Source organism: Protopterus annectens, chromosome 3.part1 (genome assembly GCF_019279795.1).
Source record: "Protopterus annectens isolate FY-2018-M chromosome 3.part1, PAN1.0, whole genome shotgun sequence".
Lineage (NCBI taxonomy): Eukaryota > Metazoa > Chordata > Ceratodontiformes > Protopteridae > Protopterus > Protopterus annectens.
The window spans coordinates 391,805,949-391,826,744 of record NC_056732.1 but is presented as its reverse complement, the minus strand read 5'-3'; the positions used below and the strand labels follow the sequence as shown (position 1 = coordinate 391,826,744).

Below are 20,796 nucleotides of genomic sequence, written 5' to 3'. Positions count from 1 at the left end.
GTGCGCACAGTCTCAGTGAAGCACAAGAGTGAGTGAGTGAGCAAACTCAAAGAATATGCCTTTACCCAGTATCATAGTCAACTGTCATAATTGTGGTGCAAATCATGAAATCAAAAGAGAAAGTGCTTAGCTTTTGGTCAGCAGTGCCACAAATGCAATAAGTGAAATCATTTCAAAAGGTTTTGTAAATTAAATAAAGAACATTCTTTTATTAAGAGAGAACACTCAAAGAGACAAGATGATCAATTAGAATGCTGTGACCCTACTTTTTATGTTGATGGTGTGCCGGCGCTTAATAAAAGCCAGTGCAGTAGATTTTTGGGCAGGGAATTAAGTGTTTTGTACTGTTTAGATAAATGGGAAATCCACAGAGCTCAAAGTTGACAGGTTCAAAGTGCAATGGGATGTCAGCAGAAACATTTGCTTGAGTATGTGCTGGTGAGAAGCTTGATTTGGCACAGTTTGTGAAGCCTGTTGCTTATGGTAGTGAAGAAATTCAAACTGAAGGTTCAGTAGTGCTTTCATGTTACTCGGCTGGGAAAGGCTATGACTTGCAATTTTATGTAGTCAAAAGGCACTACAGTCATTATTAGGCCTTAGAGACAGTTTGAAAATGGAACTACTTTCATTTAATATGGAAGTGCACCATGTAAGTTTAAAAGACCACTGCTCTAATTTTGCCCAGTCTATTTTTTCTACCTATGCTCATCTTTTCAAAGAGAAACTAGGCAAACTCCCAGTTGTGTACTCCATGAAGTTTGACTCTGAAGTCAGTCTAGTTGTCAGACCAGCCCAGAATGTTCCAGTAACTATATAGAACAGAGTCAAGGCTAAGCTAGATAAAATGGTGCAGCAAGGTGTAATTTGTCTAGGTGAAGAATCAACTGAATGGGTATCTTCCATGGTCATAGCTCATGAGTAAAGCATAGATGATATCAGAATATGTACTGATCCATGAAATTTGAACAAAGCACTGAAAAGACCTCATCATCCAATGCACACAGTCGAAGAAGTCGCTGCTCTTATGCCAAATACCACTGTTTTTTTCTGTTTTAGATGCACAGTTCATTTTGGCAAATTTTGCTTGATCAAAAATCCTCATTGCTAACCACTTTCAGTACTCCTTTTGGCAGGTACAGATTTTTGAGAATGTCATTTGGGATAAATTCTGCCAGTGCAGTCTTTCAGAATCCAATTGAACAAATTTTTTCTGGGTGTCCGTGTGCTAGTATAGTAGATGCTATTCTAGTAGGAGGTAATGGTGAAGCAGAGCATGAGATAAACCTCAAGAAAGTTCCAGAAAGAGCACATGAAGTGAATCTTAATCTGAATTCTCAGAAGTGCAAATTCAGGCTACGAGAAGTTACTTATATTGGTCACTGATTTACCAGTTCAGGTTAACGACCTGATCCTTCCAAGTAAACAGCTATTCTTGAGATGCCAGCTCCAGACAACGTTCAAGCCCTACAATGCTTTCTAGGCATGGTTAACTATTTAGGCTAGGCAAGTTCATTCCAGACTTGAGCCAACTATCAGCACTGCTCAGAGAGCTGACATGCAAAGATGTATCTTGGTCATGATTAGAACACCACCAGAGAGCACTTGATGTCTTGATACAGAGGATTGCCAGTCCACCAACTCTCCGATACTATGATGTTCACAAACCAGTTACTTTTTTTTTTGTGATGCTTCGAAGTTTGGTCTTGGTGCAGTCATTCTTCAAGAGGGTAGACCAGTAGCTTATGTGTCCAGAACAGTGCAGATAGAGAAAGAACTCTTGGCAAAGTAGAGTTGTGTACACCTACATAAATGTAGATGTTCGAGTGTCTTCACTGTTGCAGTCATGACTGTAGGGTTCTCCCCTGCCGGCAGACAGCCCTCGGTCGGCCAGAATCCCAAAGTCTGGGTCCGGCGTTGGCTGTTCAACCATGCTCCCTGACGTCAGAGCGCCAGGAGTATAAAGCTGACAGCCGACGCCATCTTCTCCAGTTTTTCTTGCCCCAGATGTCAGGAGTCCCAAAATGAAAAAGGTCCCATAACCATTGCAAATTCACCTCAGAAGAATGGTGGGAAAAAGAAATACACAAAAGTAAAAATAAGAAGGGACAGGAGGGAGGAACCGACTGCAACAGTGAAGACACTCGAACATCTACATTTATGGTAGGTGTACACAACTGTACTATGTTCATCGTGTTTCACTGTTGCAGTCATGACTGTAGGGTAGAATCCCAAAGCTGAAAGAAAGGGAGGTGGTCATAAAGAAGAAGGGGTGGCTAAAAGGCCCTGCAAGACTGCAGAGGCAAAGCCCGCCCTAGACTTAGAGTAGAGAGGTAGATTGTAGTGCTTAGAAAAAGTATGCACTGAACTCCAAGTTGCAGCTTCCAAAATGTCTTTGGTAGGAACTCCCTGAGGAAGGCCGCAGAAGTGGCAGCAGCTCTGGTGGAATGAGTCCGTATACTTCCTGGGATTTACTTTCCATGGTGTGAATAACAAAATCTGATTACATGAGCAATCCATTTAGAAATGGTCCATTTTGAAATGGCTTTACCTTGGGAACCTGAAGCATAAGAAACAAACAATTGTTCTGATTTTCTGATGTCCTTGGTTCTGTTCAGGTAAAAATGTAGTTGTCTGTGTACATCCAAGAAATGTTCATAGGTTCATACTAGGCTATCTGCCCGAGGGCATTTACAAGCCTAGCCCATAGTTTTGTGGCTTACGCCACCCCTTTAGTATGGGACTATATACCCATGTTTTGCCTGTGCTCTACTCGAGTAATGAGGTAATCCCTTCTGGGTATATATATCTGCTCCCATCCCATCTGAACAAGAGATTTGCAGGAATAAGGCCAGCGCTTCATACCTCTGCCTCACATACCGGGAGCATAGGAGTCTTTGGGCGATGATTCTATCCCTCCTCCCTCCTCTCCACCCAGTACCGGTTCAAGTCTTCCGCCTTGTGGCTCTGATGGATCTAGATTTTGATGGTAAATCATATTCATCAAATAAAGCATATTCATGGCTGGCCTTGTATGTTAAAGGTCACCCTGAGAAGCGTGTGTAATCTGAGTGAGCTGGAGTGCTTCTGCAGAATAGAGCTGGAGTTCTTTGTTTGAGACCCCTTATCTGAGACCCTTTATGGTGTTGGCCTTTCAGCTTTGTCAAAGTGAGGGTCTCCTACGGCGTCGGGGGCATTGTATGATAATCATTGGTGGGATGAGTGATGATGAGTATAGGGAGTGATGATGATGAGAGACTATGACCTCACTTACCCTTAGATTGGAGAATGTTCGGTTCACTTCTAACCAAGTTAAGTAGATGGGTGTCAATTCCAGACTACTATCACTAACGACCTGCCAGGTCCCCGATACAACTCTTCTGTCCACGTCCCTGATTTCCTATTTGCGCCTTCTAGGGTAGCTTTTTTGGTTAAGGGTATGACTATGCATTTTATGGCATTTAACTTTTAGCATGCTATGCTGCACCAGTTATCCGCTTCTGTGAGACCCTTCTGAAGGATATCGTTAGACCAGAGTGTTTTACTATATTTCAGTTTGCAGTCATCTGGGCTTTTCACTGTATAACCCAGTCTTGTGCTGTTGTACTGAAAAGTAGAGTTAACAAGGCCTCCTAGGACTGCTTCCCCTGTGCTGTACACTTGTGATACAGGTTTTGAGTCTGATATGGGCGCCAGCAACTGTGACTGTGGGTTCTCTGACTCAGCCAGTTTGCAACCCATCTTGTGATGTATGGGTTTCAGCACAAGCTGGATGATAACCCATTTGTATGGGTTGGGGTGGGGTATGAAGTAGAGGCCATTGATACCCGAGCCTCAGGCTATGCTTTCTGCCTCATCGGCCATCAATGGCTTAGGTGAAAAAGCTGCCTTGCCTTACCAAGCTTGCTTTGCATGATGTTTCAAAAAAAAAGCAAACTTAAGTTTATTCTTGAGTCTGCAAATGTCTATGAACTGGTTTATGTCCAAAGTTATGATCCCTCCTATGTTTTTTTGCATGAGGGGTGGGTCAAGCTAATCCATGGGTTTGCAGGGCTTGTCGTGAGGCGCTTTTTGTGAAGGGTTCGTCGCCAGAGGAGGCACCGCCAGAAGTGGGACCACCTATGAAGTGGCATTCCCGGGCACGCATCCAGAGGTAAGACTACAGATAAAAACAGCCTGAGTTTCGGGCTGTGGGTTGTTTTCATCAGGTCATTGGTGGGCTGTGCAGCCGCTGTCTTTGGAGAAAGCACGCTGTGCTTGGGTTGGAGATGTTTGGGGGCTGCAGATCGCAGTGGAGGATATCTCCTTTTGGGGGGGGGGAAGCTGGGTAGGAATGTGCTCCTGCCAGATGGAAGTTTGCACTGAACCCGTCAGCCAGTATGATAAGTACCTATAAGTTCTTGAATATCTGGGAGTTTCCTCATTTTTTTCTAGTTCTTGAAAGTAACTGGGAGTTTCTTTCTAACTTCAGCTATCTGCTTGGCCTTTATTGTCTTTTGAGTTGTCTAGCTATATTTGCATGATTGGTTTTGCTGATTTTTTTATTTTTTCTCTAGTTTGCTTTATAGTGTTTACTATGAGAGCTTACCTTTTTAGGATTTTGATCATCATTGTGTTTCCTTCTGGTTTGTTGCCTCTATCTTTATTAGCTTCTGTGTTTAGACTGGAGTTTTGCCTGTGGGGAAAGCCTTTTTTGTTTTACGTTTGGGATTGCCCTAGGATTGTCTTGTCCTTGTTTTGCTGGTTGAACATCGTTTTAAGTGTTTCAGCGTTTGAGTACTGTTTTAGTTTGTAAGTGGGGCAAGTCGGCCGAGTTGTTCCTTGGCATTTGAGTTTATGTCAAGTGGGAAAGTTCTTTCAGGTGGTAGGGCTGTAGAAGTTCTGGGTGGGATGAGTTAGGGTTTTACTGTTAGTTTTTTATTATTTCAGTGTTTGGTGATATGAGGATCCCGCCAGATTTCAGTGAAGATGATGTCTCACATGTTTTGATCAAGGGAGTTTTCTGTGTCTCTTGTATTGTGCTTAAAGCTGGTTGGCTGATGGTTGAGTGCCTCTGTAGGAACTTGGTGGCTGGGGTCAGTTGGGCTGAGTAGTGTTTGTGTTCCATTTTAGGGTATGAGTAGTGTTCTAGTATCTGATTAGTGTGTATGAAGCATTTTTGGCCAGTGAAGTGAAGGCCATGAGGTAAGAGGTGATAGTGTTTGGTGGCCCAACATTTCTTGGTGGGAAGCAGTTCGCTCTTTGGGTTAACACATCCTGGGTGGCCTGTAGAGGCACGCCTCCGCTGTTGCATTTTGCCTATGTGGGTGTCCTGATGCAGGCCCTCCGTTAGCTCCTTTCTTGGTTTTGTGGGGTCCTTGGATGGTAACGAACAATATGATTGCCAACCTGATAGTATGAAGTGGCACAGGAGCCTTTCATGAGGTAATCCCTCATGCAGCAAAACCTGATCGTGCTTCTGTGCTTATCCAGAAGGGCCTTTTCAGGTTTCTGTGAGATGCATACTTCTTGAGAATTTTAACTATTATCCTTAGTTTTTTAGGTTTTTGTGTTCTCTCCTGGTTGGTTTAGAATTTGCAGTGAAGGTAGGAAACCTGCCTCCGCAGGGTGGCAGAGCCTTGCCAATATCCGGAATCCCAGGAAAACAGGTGGCAGCATCCCCTTGCGCTCTTGCCAATGTCCAGCATGTCATCCCAGCTGGATAGAATGACCCTTTCTTGAATTGTACCCAGAGTTTGGGCCAAATTGCTAAAGCTTATGTGCTTATTCTGATCCCCGTGCATCATTCTCATCGTTTCTTTGCATTGTCAAGGTCAGCTGGATAAGGTATTCAAAGGCTACATGTCATGAATGAAAGGTATGTCTCTTTCATGTAGTTTTCTTGAGGGGCAATGCTGTTTCATAAGTATACTCCAGCGTGGATTAAATCTTTTGAGTCGTCTTTTGTACCTGCTGCTGAGAGACCTGAGTGCTTATGCTATGTGTATGATTCTACAGATTTCGGCAGGCTACTGCTTGTGTTCCTGACTGTGACACTGGGACACGATTCTGAGTGTGTTGTGTGGGTCTATAGTGTCCACGGTCAGTGTGTCTGGCATGGACGTTTGCTGATAAGGGCTGTGGGGAGAGAGTAGATGTTGAGGTCTGTGTTGCAGGTGTTGTGTTGTGAGTGGTATGTATTTGTCCCTGTGGTGGTGGTTCCTGCTGTGTGTGTGATTTTGTGACTGGTGTTTTGGAAGTTATGTCCTTGTGCCTTTAAGTATGTACATAGGTGTTTGTGTGATGGTATGATGTGAGACTTATTGTATAGTGTGTGTGTGGGAGCTCCTCCTGACTGGTCTTGCCAGTCCTATGTTGAGAGATGTGCCTCCTATTTGTGCAGATAGCTGGTCTTCTCGCATGTTCAGCAAAGTTGTGTAGGGAGGAGTTGTAGGTTCGTGTACACTAGGCATGTATTTCCAGCAATTGTATTCCCAGGAGAGGGAAGCTGAGCAGGATGAGGACTGCACCAACATCCCCTCAAGCGCTAGAGGGGATCTTTGAAGAGTGGTCTTTAAAAAGAGACTAGTGGGAATGAGCTAGGAGGAAATGGACAAAGTTTGGTTAAAAGAGATTCCGGGAGTGTCAGATCAAGGTAATAATATAAGGAGCAGTTTCTGCTAGGTGCTGATGATAGAGTTAACAGTAAGAGTAGAGTAGACTTAGAGTTTTAGGCTTATGATATAGAGTGGCTTCTATAGATCCGTAAGTTTTAGTGAGTCTTAAAGTTTCAGGATAAAAATTTGAAGAACATGATTGAAGGAGATAACTTAGTTTAAACTCATGAATCAAGGGACTTCTGAGCGCAAATAGGCATAAATCACAAGTATGCAAAACGTGATATATGTGCTTTTTCCCCTTTATTTTGAGGAGTGGGGAAAAAGGTTGAGAAGTGGATAGTTTGATTTAAAGCCACTTTGGAAATCACCTTAGGCATGAAGGTAGGAGTAGTCCTCAAAGATACCCTGTCTTGATGAAAAATAATATAAGGTTCCACAGCCATAAGAGCTTGTAACTCTGAAACTCTCCTGGCAGAGGTCAGAGCTAACAGGATAGCTGTCTTCCAAGATAAAAACATGATGTCAGAAGAGGCAGCAGGCTCAAAAGGAGGCAAGGTTAGTTTTTCCAAAACATAGTTGAGATCCCAAGCAGGAATGGGAGGAGATCTAGGAGGTCTTACGTTCTCTTAGCTCCTCTGAGAAACTGTCTCATGAGCTGGTGGGAAAAGATGGGAGGGTCTGTATTATAATGAGCAGAAATAGCAGAGGCATGTATCTTAATGGAAGAGAAAGAGAGACCCTTATGTAAGAGATCTGTCAGGTAAAGTAAAAGTAAAGTAAACAAAATCTTTTCCATTTTCCTGCATAAGATTTTCTAGTGCTAGGACGTCTGGCTTCTAAAATGACATCCATAACCTGCTTGGGCAGTAAAGAAGAAATCAAAGGCCCTGGATTAACCAGGCCGCCAGGCTGAGAGTTCTGACATGAGAGTGTAGAACCTGACCCTGATGTTGGGACAGAAGGTTCGGAGACTGAGGTAAATCCCAAGGGGGCTCCAGGCATAGGTTTTTTAGAGTTGGATACCAAAACTGCCGAGGCCAATTTGGAGCCAGCAAGATGATCATCTTGGACTTGTCCTATCTTCAATAAAACCCGTGGAAGAAGAGGGAGAGGCGGAAAGGCATATCCCGAGCGGTTCCTCCAACTGAATGACACGGCGTCCACTCTCCAAGCTTCTGTGTGGAAAATCCTGGTGCAAAAAGTCTCTAGCTGATGATTGAGATGGGATGCAAAGAGGTCTATGTGAGGACATCCCCAGACTGCTGTTATCATCCTGAATATTTTGGTGTCCAGCATCCACTCGTGTGGATCCAAAAGATGTCTGCTCAGACTGTCTGCCAGGAAGTTTTGTTTCCCTGGTAGAAACTGAGCTTGAAGATCCAGATTGCAAGATAGAGCTGTGTCCCATAGATCTATGGCTAGTCTGCAAAGCGGTTGGGAATGAGATCCCCCTTGCTTGTTTATGTACCACATAACTGTGGTGTTGTCTGTCCATATTAACAGTTGTCCTGGTTGTAAAAGATTCCTGAAGGCCAATAGAGCTTTCTGAACGGCTAACATTTCCTTTAAATTGATATGCAGGTGCTTCTGATCCTTTGTCCAAAGGCCCTGCAAACAACTGCCCTGAAAATGGGCTCCCCAAGCATAATCCGAGGCATCCGTGGTTAGAATCTGAGAGGCAGGAGGCAGACAGAAGGGCTTCTCTTTGTTTAGAGCACATGCCCTGGACCACCAAAGAAATTCCTTTTAAAGGCAAGGAAGAACGGAGATCAGTATGTCTAAACTGTGGCAATGCTGAGACCATACACTTTTTAGGTACCACTGCATTTTCCTCATGTGTAGTCTTGCATATGGTACGAGAAGGATGCAGGAGGCCATGTAACCCAAAGCCTGCAGGAATTTCCTTGCAGATAGATGAGTTAAAGTTGCCAAGGTTCTGAAAGTTGAAGCCAGCTGTAACTGTTTTTCGGATGTCAGAAATGCCATCTGGGTTGTGGTGTTTAGAAGTGCACCCAGAAAGGTTATCTGTTGTGATGATGTCAAATTTGACTTTTTTATGTTTACAGAGAATCCCAGGAACTTGAGGAGGTTCTGTACAAATTCTAGATGCTGGAGTAAAACATCCCTGCTGTCTGCCTGAATTAGACAATCGTCCAGATAAGGGTAAATTTGAATTCCCCTGAGTCTGCAATAAGCTACTACTGGAGCCAGGCATTTGGTGAAGACCCTGGGCGCAGTAGATAATCTAAAGGGCAGCGCAGAGAATTGAAAGTGCCTCGATCCGGCTTTGAACCCGAGGTATTTTCTGCGATCCTGCCTGATGGGAATGTGTAAATATGCCTCCTTTAAATCCAAAGTTACCATCCATGCATTTTTGGACAGCACTGGAAGTAGCTGCTGTAGAGTAAGCATCTTGAATTTTGGAATCTCTAGAAAGGTGTTCAAGACCGACAGATCCAGAATGGGTCTCCATGAGTTTTGCTTCCTTGGGACTAAAAAGAGCCTTGAATAAAACCCTTTTCCCATCTCTGAAAGAGGGACCAGTTCTATGGCATTCATAGCCAAAAGAGCTTCCACCTGGTTTAAGGCCTCCGTCCATTGATGTTTTGGAAGGTCTGGCCATCCGCTTGGCCTTGGCAAGGTATGAAAATGGAATTTGTAACCTCTTAAAACCACATCCAAAACCCATTTGTCTTGGGTTATTTGAGTCCAATTTTGATAAAAAAGAGAGAGTTTTCCTCCGAGAGGGGCTTCCAGGGAAGAAGCTCCTGTAGCCCCACAGAGGGAGTCATTGAGTTTGTTTCCTTTGAGATTGTGACCTGTCCTCTCCTCCCCTAGGGGTGGAAGCAGTCCACTGTCTTGGTCTATAAGCAGCTTGTGATTGAGGCCTCCCTCTGGAACGTCTGTATCTACCCCTCTGAGGCCTGTCTGAAGTGGGAAAGAACCAATTTTTTGAAGGCCAATTCCTGCTAAATCTAGGAGGCTGTACTTGTAAGAAATCTTGAACTGTTTGCATGGATTTCGCCTTATCCTCCATCTTTTTAATCACCTCTTCAGCTTTCGATCCAAACAAAACATTATGCTGAACAGGAGCATCCAATAATTTTGCCTTTACCTGTTCAGGTAAATTTTGTTCCTTTAGCCATGCATGCCTCCTAATGACTGTGCCAGAGGCCGCAGCCCTACAAGAAGCCTCCAAGGCATCAAATCCACAGTGTAAACCATGCTTCCCAACCTGTTCAGTGGCATGCAATAAGTCATGTAATTCCTTATCTGCACAGGCAGAAATGGAAGTAAGCTTTTGTTTTAAGACAGACAATAGAAATTGCTGGTATTTAAACATATGAAACTGACAGTTTAAAGCCCTAATGGACAAAGTAGCAGAAGTATACACCTTTTTGCCCCATCTTTCTAAGGATCGAGAATCCTTTTCAGTAGGAGTAGGATTTTTGGCAGAAGCGGCCTTAGCTCCCTTAGGACCCTGAGAAATGGTTTCAGGGTCAGCAGAAGGGTTCTTGTATAAAAACTGATGTGAATCAGGAACCCTCTAATATCCATCAGGCTTCACAGGAGCAGGAGGAAGAGAGTCAGGGGTTAAGTTAGCCTCCGAAAAGGCATCATCCACAATATCCAAAACAGGAGGAATAGCCAGGGGTCTATGTTGGGGAAGAAGAAGAAATTCCCTCAACCTTTTGTTGGATTTCAGATACTCCTGTCCTTCCCAGTGGAAATGTTCCCTCATTTCATGCAAAGTTTCCCCAAAAGAGAAATCCTCAGGGGGAGAAGCTGAAGGAATGGATTCTTCAGCATCAGAATCCTCATAAGGAGGGAAAGAATATTCCTGATCGGAAGAAGAAACTGAGGAAACAGAAGCCTGATCAGAGGAATCATAAGAAACATCCTGCCTTGGCCTTTTGTCTGGAGGGGGATGAGAACCCCTAATCATAGTAAGTAAATCCTCCGCCATCTTGAGTAACTGTTTCTGTGACTTGGGAGCCGGTTCAGAAGAAGCCTGTGTAGAAGTCTTTGATTTTGAAGGAGTCTTTGCCTTTGTCTTTGCCTTTATTAGTAGCTGAGTAGGCCTGAAAACCCCTTCGGAAGCCGGTACCTGCACAGCGGCTCCGGACCCATCCGAAGGTCCTGCAACAGAAATATTTAAAGGCCTGGTTGGCTCCTCATGAGAGTCCATTTCGGCCGTCGGTTCTGAAATGGCCGACGACAGGGGCTGCAAAAGTGCCTCACTGACGACGGACGAACCTGAAGCTGGCTCCGCTTGTGCACTATCATCAGATGTGGACCTCGGAGGCCTGTCTTTATCCTTGCGACGTTTGTGAACTCCGGTAGCCGGGACCGTATCCGACGACATTTTGTAGTTAAAGCGCCCAGTAATGAAAAGCAAAATCGTACCTTTGCTTAATTGTACGTTGATTGAATCTAGCACAAAACCGACAACTAGCTACGTCGTGGTCATGGCCCAAGCAAGGAATACAGTAAGAATGAAAATCCTTATGAGGTATTTGCTTCCCACATGAAATACAATTATTAACTTTTTCTGACATCGGAGTGGAGCAAGAAAAAGTTTCCCCAACGGGGTACTTAGCTTTGAGTGGAGAAGAAAGTCTTCGGACCGAAGTATATCAGTAAAATTAGTCAGGAGTCAGCCGACCGGCACTTGTGAACTGCTATCACCGCACGGCAAGAAAGACTGGAGAAGATGGCATCGGCTGTCAGCTTTATACTCCTGGCGCTCTGACGTCAGGGAGCATGGTTGAACAGCCGACGCCGGACCCAGACTTTGGGATTCTGGCCGACCGAGGGCTGCCTGCCGGCAGGGGAGAACCCTACAGTCATGACTGCAACAGTGAAACACGATGAACATTTGTGTTTGCATGTTCGAAGTTACACGATAATACTTATGGTAAATCTATCCAAATCAAAACAGATCACTAACTTCTAGTCACTATTTTGAGAAAGCTTATGTATACAGCTCCTGCCAGATGCAATGCATGATGCTGAAATTGCAGAAGCATAATTTCAATCTTGTCTACATAAAAGGCAAACTTCTTTATCCAGATAAAACAGAAATACCACTGAACAGCATGAAAATGAGAAACTTTTCTTCCACACATCTTGATAAGCTTAGAAGTCACACAGCCTCAGATCCAGTTCTTCAGAAGCTCAACTGCTTTACCAGTCGAGGATGGCCTTCAAAGCAATCTTGCTTACCAGTAGACCTGGAACCTTATTTTCCATACTGAGATGCGATTTTAACAATGGTATCATCACTAAAGGTCCAAAAGTGATTGTTCCTAAATCCTTACAAGAGTATATTACTATCTTGCATCGTGGCCAACCCAGGAACTGATTCTACCAAAAGAAAGGCAAGAGGACTAGTATTTTGGCCTTCTGTGTCAAGGAACACACAGTACTTTCATCTTGTTCTGTATATAATAGTGCTTAAGCCACAAAAAGAACCACTACAGCTAAACCAGATACGTTGGTCGACAGTACCTACAGACATTTCTGAATGAAATGGTCAACATTACTTGGTGTTAGTAGACTCCTACTCAACTTGGTTTGAGATTGACCTACTTCCTAATCTACCGTCCAGTACTGTCATTACTAAGATGAAGCGTCATGAAGCAAGTTGTTCACCTATGACTGTCCCTGTTACTAAACCCAGTCCTAATTGCTATATTACTAGATCAGGTCACATTTCCAGACCATGTTCCAGATACTGGACAACTTGGACATGAATGTTGTGTTTATTTCTTACTGTCTGTACAATTGCATGTTTTTTTCAAATGCCATCATATTGTGGGCAACTCATTACAGAGGGAGGATGTAGATTAATATGTATGTACACCTTTAAGAAGCTTTCTAGAGGCTTGCACAAATGTACAAATACTGAACACACGTGAGCCTGACAGACATACATCTCAACAGTTTACCACAAAATGGCAATCAGTTTGTTTATACTTTGTACTGCTAACAATCCTGATGTGTTTCTATGTTAATAATGCATATAAACCAACTACGCCATCTGTTTGTCTTCAATTGTAAACCAAGATGAGTGACATATTTTTTAAATTCCTTCTGTAGTCAAGTATTTCAAGAGCTATAATGGATGCAGTTTTACTGTTAGGAAACAGAATAACAGATGAGGGATGCACATTAAATTCATCATCAAATATAGAAAGCCAAGGTATCACAGGTGTCAGACCCAATATTACAGAAATGGATATACCAAAAATTAAAGGAAGACGAGGTTGCACAGGTCCCAGGGGGAAAACAATTGCCCATTTCTGCCATAAAAACTAGCGACAGGACTGGAAAAGAGGCATTGCAAAATAGAGAGAAAAACATTCTTCCACAGAGTTCGGCCACACTATGACTAGTCCCCTCTTTGACAGAGGAGACCAACAATCCAGAAAACTACAGATATACAGACAATAAAGTGGATAGTTTAGAAAAACAATAACGTATTGCTTCTTCTGCTCAAACCAATAATTTCCACACATGGAATATCCAACAAGAGTAATAAGGAAATTAGAGGAAAAGAAAATTCTTGTGCCAGATAAACTTACAAAAGTACAGAAAAAACATAACTAACACAGCAGATCAGAACAAAATCTAAAAATATATTAGATCATATAGTGCAAGCTACAACCAAGAAACAGCTAAAAGTATAAGAAAAAAAATAGACGTCATTAAATCAAAAAAGAAACATTGAACTTGGAAAGAAAGAGACTTCATTTGGCACAGTACAGTGGATATAAAAATTTACACACCCCTGTTAAAATGCCAGGTTTTTGTGATATAAAAAATGAGACCACAATAAATCATTTCAAAACTTTTCCCACCTTTAATGTGACCTATAACCTGTACAACTCAATTGAAAAACAACCAAATCCGTTAGGGGAAAAATATAAAAAAGTACAATAAGCTGGTTGCATAAGTGTGCATACCCTTAAACTAATACTTTGTTGAAGCACCTTTTGATTTAATTACAGCATTCAGTCTTCTTGGGTGCACACCTGCTATCAATTAGACACTCTGATTAACCCCAAATAAAGTTCAACTGTCCTAGTAGGAGTTTCCTGACATTTACTCAGCTGTCTGCTACAGTAAAAGCCATGGTTCGCAGAGAGCTTACAAAGCATCAAAGGGATCTCACTGTTGAAAGGTATCAGTCAGGAGAAGGGTACAAAAAAATTTCCACAGCATTGGATATACCACGGAACACAATGAAGACAGTCATCAAAAAGTGGAGAAAATATGGGACAACAGTGATGTTGCAAAGAACTGGACGTCCCTCCAAAACTGATGAAAAGATGAGACGGAGGCTGCCAAGAGACCTACAGCGACACTGAAGGAGCAGCAGGAATTTCTGGCAAGTACTGGTTATGTAAGACACGTGACAACAGTCTGCCATATTCTCCATATGTCTGGGCTATGGGGTAGGGTTGCAAGACAGAAGTCTTTTCTTACACAGAAAAACATCCAGGCCTGGCTAAAATTTGCAAAACAATATATCAAGTCTCCCAAAAGCATGTGGGAAAATGTGTTCTGGATTGATGAGACCAAGGCTGAACTTTTTGGCCACAATTCCAAAAGGTAAGTTTGGTGCAAAAACAACACATCGCATCACCAAAAGAACAGCATCCCCAATGTGAAGCATGGTGGTAGCAGTATCATGCTTTGGGATTGCTTTTCTTCAGCTGGAACTGGGACTTTAGTCAAAGTGGAGGGGAATTATGAACAGTTCCAAATACCAGTCACTTTTAGCCCAAAACCTACAGGCACCTGCTAGAAAGCTGAAGATGAAGAGGAATTTCACCTTTCAACATGACAATGACCCCAAGCATACATACAAATCAACAAAAGAATGGCTTCACCAGAGGAAAATTAAAGTTTTGGAATGGCCCAGCCAGAGCCCAGACCTAAATCCAATAAAAAATCTGTGGGGCGACCTGAAGAGGGTTGTACATAAGAGATGCCCTCACAATCTGACAGATGTGGAGCACTTTTTCAAGGAAGAGTGGGCAAATATTGCCAAGTCAAGATGTGCCATGCTGATAAGACTCCTACCCAAGAAGGCTGATTGCTGTAATTAAATCAAAAGGTGCTTCAACAAAGTATTAGTTTAAGGGTGTGAATACTTATGCAACCAGCTTATCAGACATTTTTTATTTTTTATATTTTTCCCCCAACAGACTTGTTTGTGTTTCAATTGAATTGTACAGGTTATAGGTCACATTAAAGGTGGCAAAAGTTTTGAAATTATTTATCGTGGTCTCATTTTTTAGATCACAAAAATCTAGCGTTTCAACAGGGGTGTGTACACTTTTTATATCCACTGTATATATGAAGTAAAGAAAGCTGTATTAACCAATGTGGCCATCACAGCTTAAAAGGTACCTGAAGATACATAAAAGCAAAGACATATAAAGTTTACAAAGAGGATGACCGCATAAGAAGGAACATTCTGAGAAGATAGTAGCTCAGTGCTGTAGAAAGGCAACAAACTGAAACCTGAGGTGTCAGACCAACTAAGAAGTGAAGGGTTCAAAGAGGAGATGCTAACATCCCATCAATATGAATGTTCAGGGAGTAGAATAAGAGGCAGAAAAGAACACTGTTACTGAAGCCAACACAAACCAAAAATTCAGAATCATCATCAGGAGAACCTGTTGAAAGAATGGTCAGGATTGTGCATGAAGGAAAACAGCAGGAAAGAGAGGTATGTATTTTAATGTGGTATGTGGGACAAAGTAAACAGCAGGTTTTTAAGGAACTGTAACAGTTTTACTCAACTTTTATTCTACGAGTCTTTGAGATGTGGGGAGGTGAAGACTACTCACCAGGGCTTGAGTATTAGGCTCATCAGCATGGCTTGGGTAATTAAAGGCCTACTCTGCAGGAGATGGCCACTGAGATGTTTGCTCAAGCATTGGATTGTCAAGTCTAGACTCCTAAGCTCTCCCAAAGTGGCTGCCCGTGGAGGTGGTGGTGTTGCAAGATGTAGAGAGGGACTCTATGCACAGTCCTGTAGTTATTAGCTAATAAAGGATGGAAGTGCAGCCCTTCACCAGTTGAGGAGAACAACTCCCCCCCCGAGGCTGCACAAAGTGGCAGACAGTTGTGGGTTAAGGTTTTTGTTGCTATCTGGTCTCAACGCCATACCTTCTACACCTTTTCTGGCTTCTACCTTGAATCATACTGGGGAGGGGGTCATGCTGCCAGAACACAAGGAACCCCCAACTGCAGTTGAGGCAGGCCTTGAGTTTTATTTTCACCTGAGGTAAATTAACATGGCAAGACTAAACATGATGCTCCTTGTCCACACAAGGGTTTCTGTTGGTTATGTGATAAGCACATTTACATGGCTTATGTTGGTTTATTATTAAATGTGGGGCCTTCTTGTGAAGCAAATAGAACTGAGTAAAGAACTGCCATGACTTTAGAGCTACACAATTAAGGCTCTTATGCATACAAGCATAAAGCTACAATTCAAAGTGGAAAGGGATTATTAAGCAGAGGGGCAATTCAAAAAACAAGGAAAGAATGGGATTTTGGACACAGATCCTCAAGAAGAATTCAAACAGAATATTATATTCATAAAGCAGCAGAAAGTACAAAGAACTAAGCCAATGAGGGAACGGAGAAATGAGACTCTGCCAATAGGGAAGGCTGCAATTAGGGGCACAGAGAATAGACAATAGGGTGCAATTTACTGGAAGAAGATGGCAAAGGTACCATACTGGGAAAATTGGAGAAGGAAATGTAATAGAATGAGAAGAGGCCAAGAAGAAATTTGGACTGCAGGCTAATGACTGCCTTCCCCATCAGGAACTGATATAGGGATAGGGGAATCCTAAATGAAAGACCTGCTCTGATTGAGTTTTTAGTTGAATCCAGAACAGAAGCTGCCGTTAAAAAAGGGATGACTAGTACGACATATACCATTCTGCACAATAACTACAGGAATCAATCAGAAGAGGTCAGAAAAGATTGGGAAGAGAGATTAGATATGCAATTAACAAAGAAACAATGTGAGGACATGTATATGGCTCCTGAATGAATCTGCAACAAAATCAAGAAGATTTGGGATTTTGCCTGGAAGTGTTTGCATACATACTTTATACCCCAAACAGAATTCAAAGAATTTTTCCTGAGGCAGATGAGAAATGTTGGAGGTATGATGGAGAAGAAGAAATGGGTAACTGGTAACATGTTTTGGGGGTGTAATGAGTTGGCAGATATTAAAAATTCCCTACAGAGTACTCTGTCAAACATATTGGGTGAGCAAATTAGTGCATTTAAGGAAATGAATTTTTGAGCTGGGATACAGGATCTGAACTACCTAGATTATAGTAAGGCCTTGTTGAGTTTAATTCTGGTGGCTGCCAAAAAAAGCAATTACTAGAAAATGGAATTCAAAATCCAAACCAACTATACTTGAAGTAGTGAATATTGTAACAGAGATAAAAGAGCAGGAAGTGGGATCTTTAGAAAATAGTAGAAATAAATTATATAGAAAAAAATGGAAACTATGGGAACAGCACATAAAGAAAAATGTTCTGGAAGTTGAACGTTTAAGAGAAGGCATGAATTGATTAATCTATGTAATGTTGCTTAGATTGTAGGATATACAACAATATATGACATACAATGTTTGTAAATGTGAACTTGTTAATATAGTTTGATTTCTTTGATATACAAGTTTGCTTATATTACATGCGATAATTCAATAAAGGTGTTAAAAAAAGGGAACTGCATGTATGTTGAGAAAGAGGTGGGAAGTCTGAACCATTTCACATTCTTTGACTTTGAGCACGGAAGCTAGGCATCTTTTTTAAGTGTTGCCAAGAGAAGGCTCTCAGAAAGCAGATCGCGCAGGTTGCTCACCACAGATGGTTCTTACAAAATAAGATTTCTGAGTCTTGATCATTCAGAAAATACACTTTCTGGCATCCAAATTCATATGCAAAGTGATTAACATGTGTAGCTGCAAACAAACTAATGACACTGCACCTGGGGGGGAGCAAAGGAAGGAGGTGGTCAGCCTGGGGTTCTGCTACCCTAATTACAATAAAGTTCTACCCACTACACCACCACAGGTCAAAAATATTCAGAAGATGGCAGCTGCAGAAATGCCACGCAGCAAGATGCCAAGTTAAAAAGAATGTAGAACATGAACTGCACAAACTAGGCCAGCCTGAAAAAACACATTGGGGCTCAACAAAGGATACATGGTAACTAAACAGTACAACTCTGTTGCTGCCATCAATGAACACCAAGCATTAGTGTGTGTGTGTGTGTGTGTGTGTGTGTGTGTGTGTGTGTGTGTGTGTGTGTAAGGGTTAACCAGTTCAATATAACTAACTGGAGAGCATCTTTTCCAAATTTCTTCATGTAAACTACCCAATATATCTATACTCACTTGCTGAAAACAGCGTGGTACAACAGCACACTGATGTTTCATTTACCAGACGTTGTTTGAAACAAATATAAGTGAAGAAGTGAATAAACATGAATGGTGTAAGACAGTGTACATGCTGAAGACTGAAGAGTCAAGTGTATAGTTTTGTAGCACAGCACCTTAACTACAATATTATTACAAGCACACCAAATCCAAACAAAAAGCAAACATTTTCGTTACAGTAATTCAATTCAGTGTCCACCAAAATGGAAACTATTTAAGGTAATTAATCAGCTGTACTTACAAAGCTGCTGTACAAAAGGCATAAATTCCTGATTCTGGCTCAGTGGGAGGACAGAACATTTGAAAGGTGCAACAGTGGCAGGAAAGCTGAAGTACTGTTATGGAAGACAGAAAGAGAGCCATTAAAACTAAAGTAATTTTACTTAATGTTGTTCTTGTACAATACAATATAACATTAGCAGAGGGTAACCGACAGTTTTACATCTGTTTACCTACTAGAGGCTCATAAGCTGGTTATTACTTCACCAACATGAATGCTGCAATTTGCTCAGCAAAAATCATATCAGAAATGTCCACTCACTTGATCAATGCATGCTGTTATTTTACGTACTGTAATACAAAAGAGCTCATCCCCAAAGCCCGCCACTTCACCCTCTAGGTACTACCCATCACCCACCTGCAAATCAATGATAATGACAGGTATGACATCACATTACTAAACAAGCAAAACAAAAATGTGCATTTTCCCACTTACAGCTGCTGCTGACAGAGACCACTCATTCGGGTGATGAATGGGTATTCCCAATCCATCAAGAAGAACGTTTAGTAGATTAACTGGCACAATAATCTAAGAACATACCCACCTGCAATCCTCTACTGAAGCACCTTATGTTGGGCTAAAACCTGACTTATAGGAAACTCCCATAGCTGCTGTGATAAAAAGACCACTCTTGGTGAATGGAGGAAAATTCCTCATCAACCACAGAGGGCTCTTTAGTAGATCAACTAATATAGTAACATTAGAAAATCAAACTACAGTCCCCCCTAAATGTGTATTATACTGGGTTGAAATGTATGCATTATCCCCATGGTAGGAGGAATCAGAGAATGGCTCAAGGCCGTAGCTTACATGGCTGAGTTATGGTGAAATGAAACTCCAAAAATGTTCTATTTCCACGAGCAGCAGTTGACCCAATAATGCTTGGTGAAGGTGTGTGTGCTAAGGACCCAGTAACTGCTGCATAAATGTCTGCAATCCAAACATTTCTGGAAGCAAGTGCCATAGGTAGACATTTTTATGGTGCTGTAGGGCTCTTGACAGAAGCAGCTGCAATAGGCAGCTGTCCGAGACTAACAATTATGGACAGCACCATACTTTCTTTAGTGCAAGTCTGCAGTAGGAAGTGACCAGGTAGTGAAAATCAGAGCTGATTTTGAAGTAACAGACTGGGGGGTATAATTTAACAAGATTATGAAACACTGATATAGAAAAGTAGTTACACAAGAATATCTATTTCATAAAATGGCAAACATCTATTTCATATAACTAGCAACATCTATGGGTCACAGAAAAAATAGTGCTTTATTCATCCCTACGGACTCAAGAAAAATGTTATTGTTTTATTTAATTTCTTTCTTAATTTCCAGCTTCTGTATGAACCACTGCTCTCATGTTTTATCAGCACAGTTTATCAAAGCAGGGGAAAATTAATACAAAATATGTCCACTGCCAAGTGCACTGTGGATACACTTGCAGTGAAGAAAGCTAACCATAGTGTTATTAGATAGGCAGTGATTATGGGGAGCATTCCATTTTTAACATTTGTAAGAAACCCAGGGATTCCCTGTAATGGTTCTTCAAACTGACTGGCACTTGCCAGATAAAGGAGCCAACAACCAAGGCAACTTTGTACTCATGGAAAAAAGGAAGTTAATGCATCACTTACAAAGAGGCTTCTCTTTCTCTTCAAGAAATGGTGGGGTTTCAGACAGGAAGGGGTGAAAAGTGGCTAGTTGTGTGTGATCACAAATACCCTCCAGTAATATGGACCTGCTTCCTATTCAGGTGGTCGTCAATCAAGACCTGGCCAGGCTACCAAAGCAACATGCTCTCCTCCCCCCCGAAATTGGTGCACAAGATCTCCCCAAGAAAGGAGAGTCTCAACCAAGCCGGCTTGATCAGGTCAGCATTCAGACCTGCAATATCCAAAGCAAAAGCCCTGTCCATCCGACACTGGTTCATTGTACATCACCTTCCTTACAATGTGCACATGAAGTGGGATAAACAGATGAAGCAGATTCCTAAACAGCAATGAGGCATAGCAGCATAACCTCTTGTCAGACCTGTCCAAAGCTCTTATTTCCCTTGTTTTGTAGCAGAGTTTTAAAATGCTAATGGTCTCTTGGACATGTAATAGACCAAAAGGTGGAGTCATAAATGGGATGCTAACTGAGGTTATCTGCCCACTATGGTGGCTGCTTGTAAAGAACTCTGTATTTTCTGGGGAGATGGACACAAGGAGAAAAATCATTGTGCTTCTAGGCTAATATTAAAATGGCACCCCACTGACACACCCCAGCTCAAGAAATGACAACAGGATTTTCCTCAGGCATCCTCTATAAAAATCTAATATGCTCTTCTGGGGAAAAGGACTGTGGTAAGAGGCAAGCAGAAACTAAATCTCAGAGCATCTCCAAAGGAGGGGTTCATATGGATGTAATGCAGAACAAAGGGTGTCCTCATTATCCCTG

At 42.1% G+C, this 20,796-nt stretch overlaps 1 protein-coding gene across 1 annotated transcript in view; it reads right to left on the bottom strand.

Moving 5' to 3' along the window:
• The window catches only part of GARS1 (glycyl-tRNA synthetase 1), a 508,631-nt gene that overhangs the window by 56,839 nt on the left and 430,996 nt on the right, over window positions 1–20,796 (bottom strand). Inside the window, exon 15 of the mRNA XM_044066863.1 lies at window positions 18,326–18,419. Coding sequence (XP_043922798.1) covers window positions 18,326–18,419 — 94 coding nt within the window. The remainder of the gene's footprint in view (window positions 1–18,325; window positions 18,420–20,796) is intronic.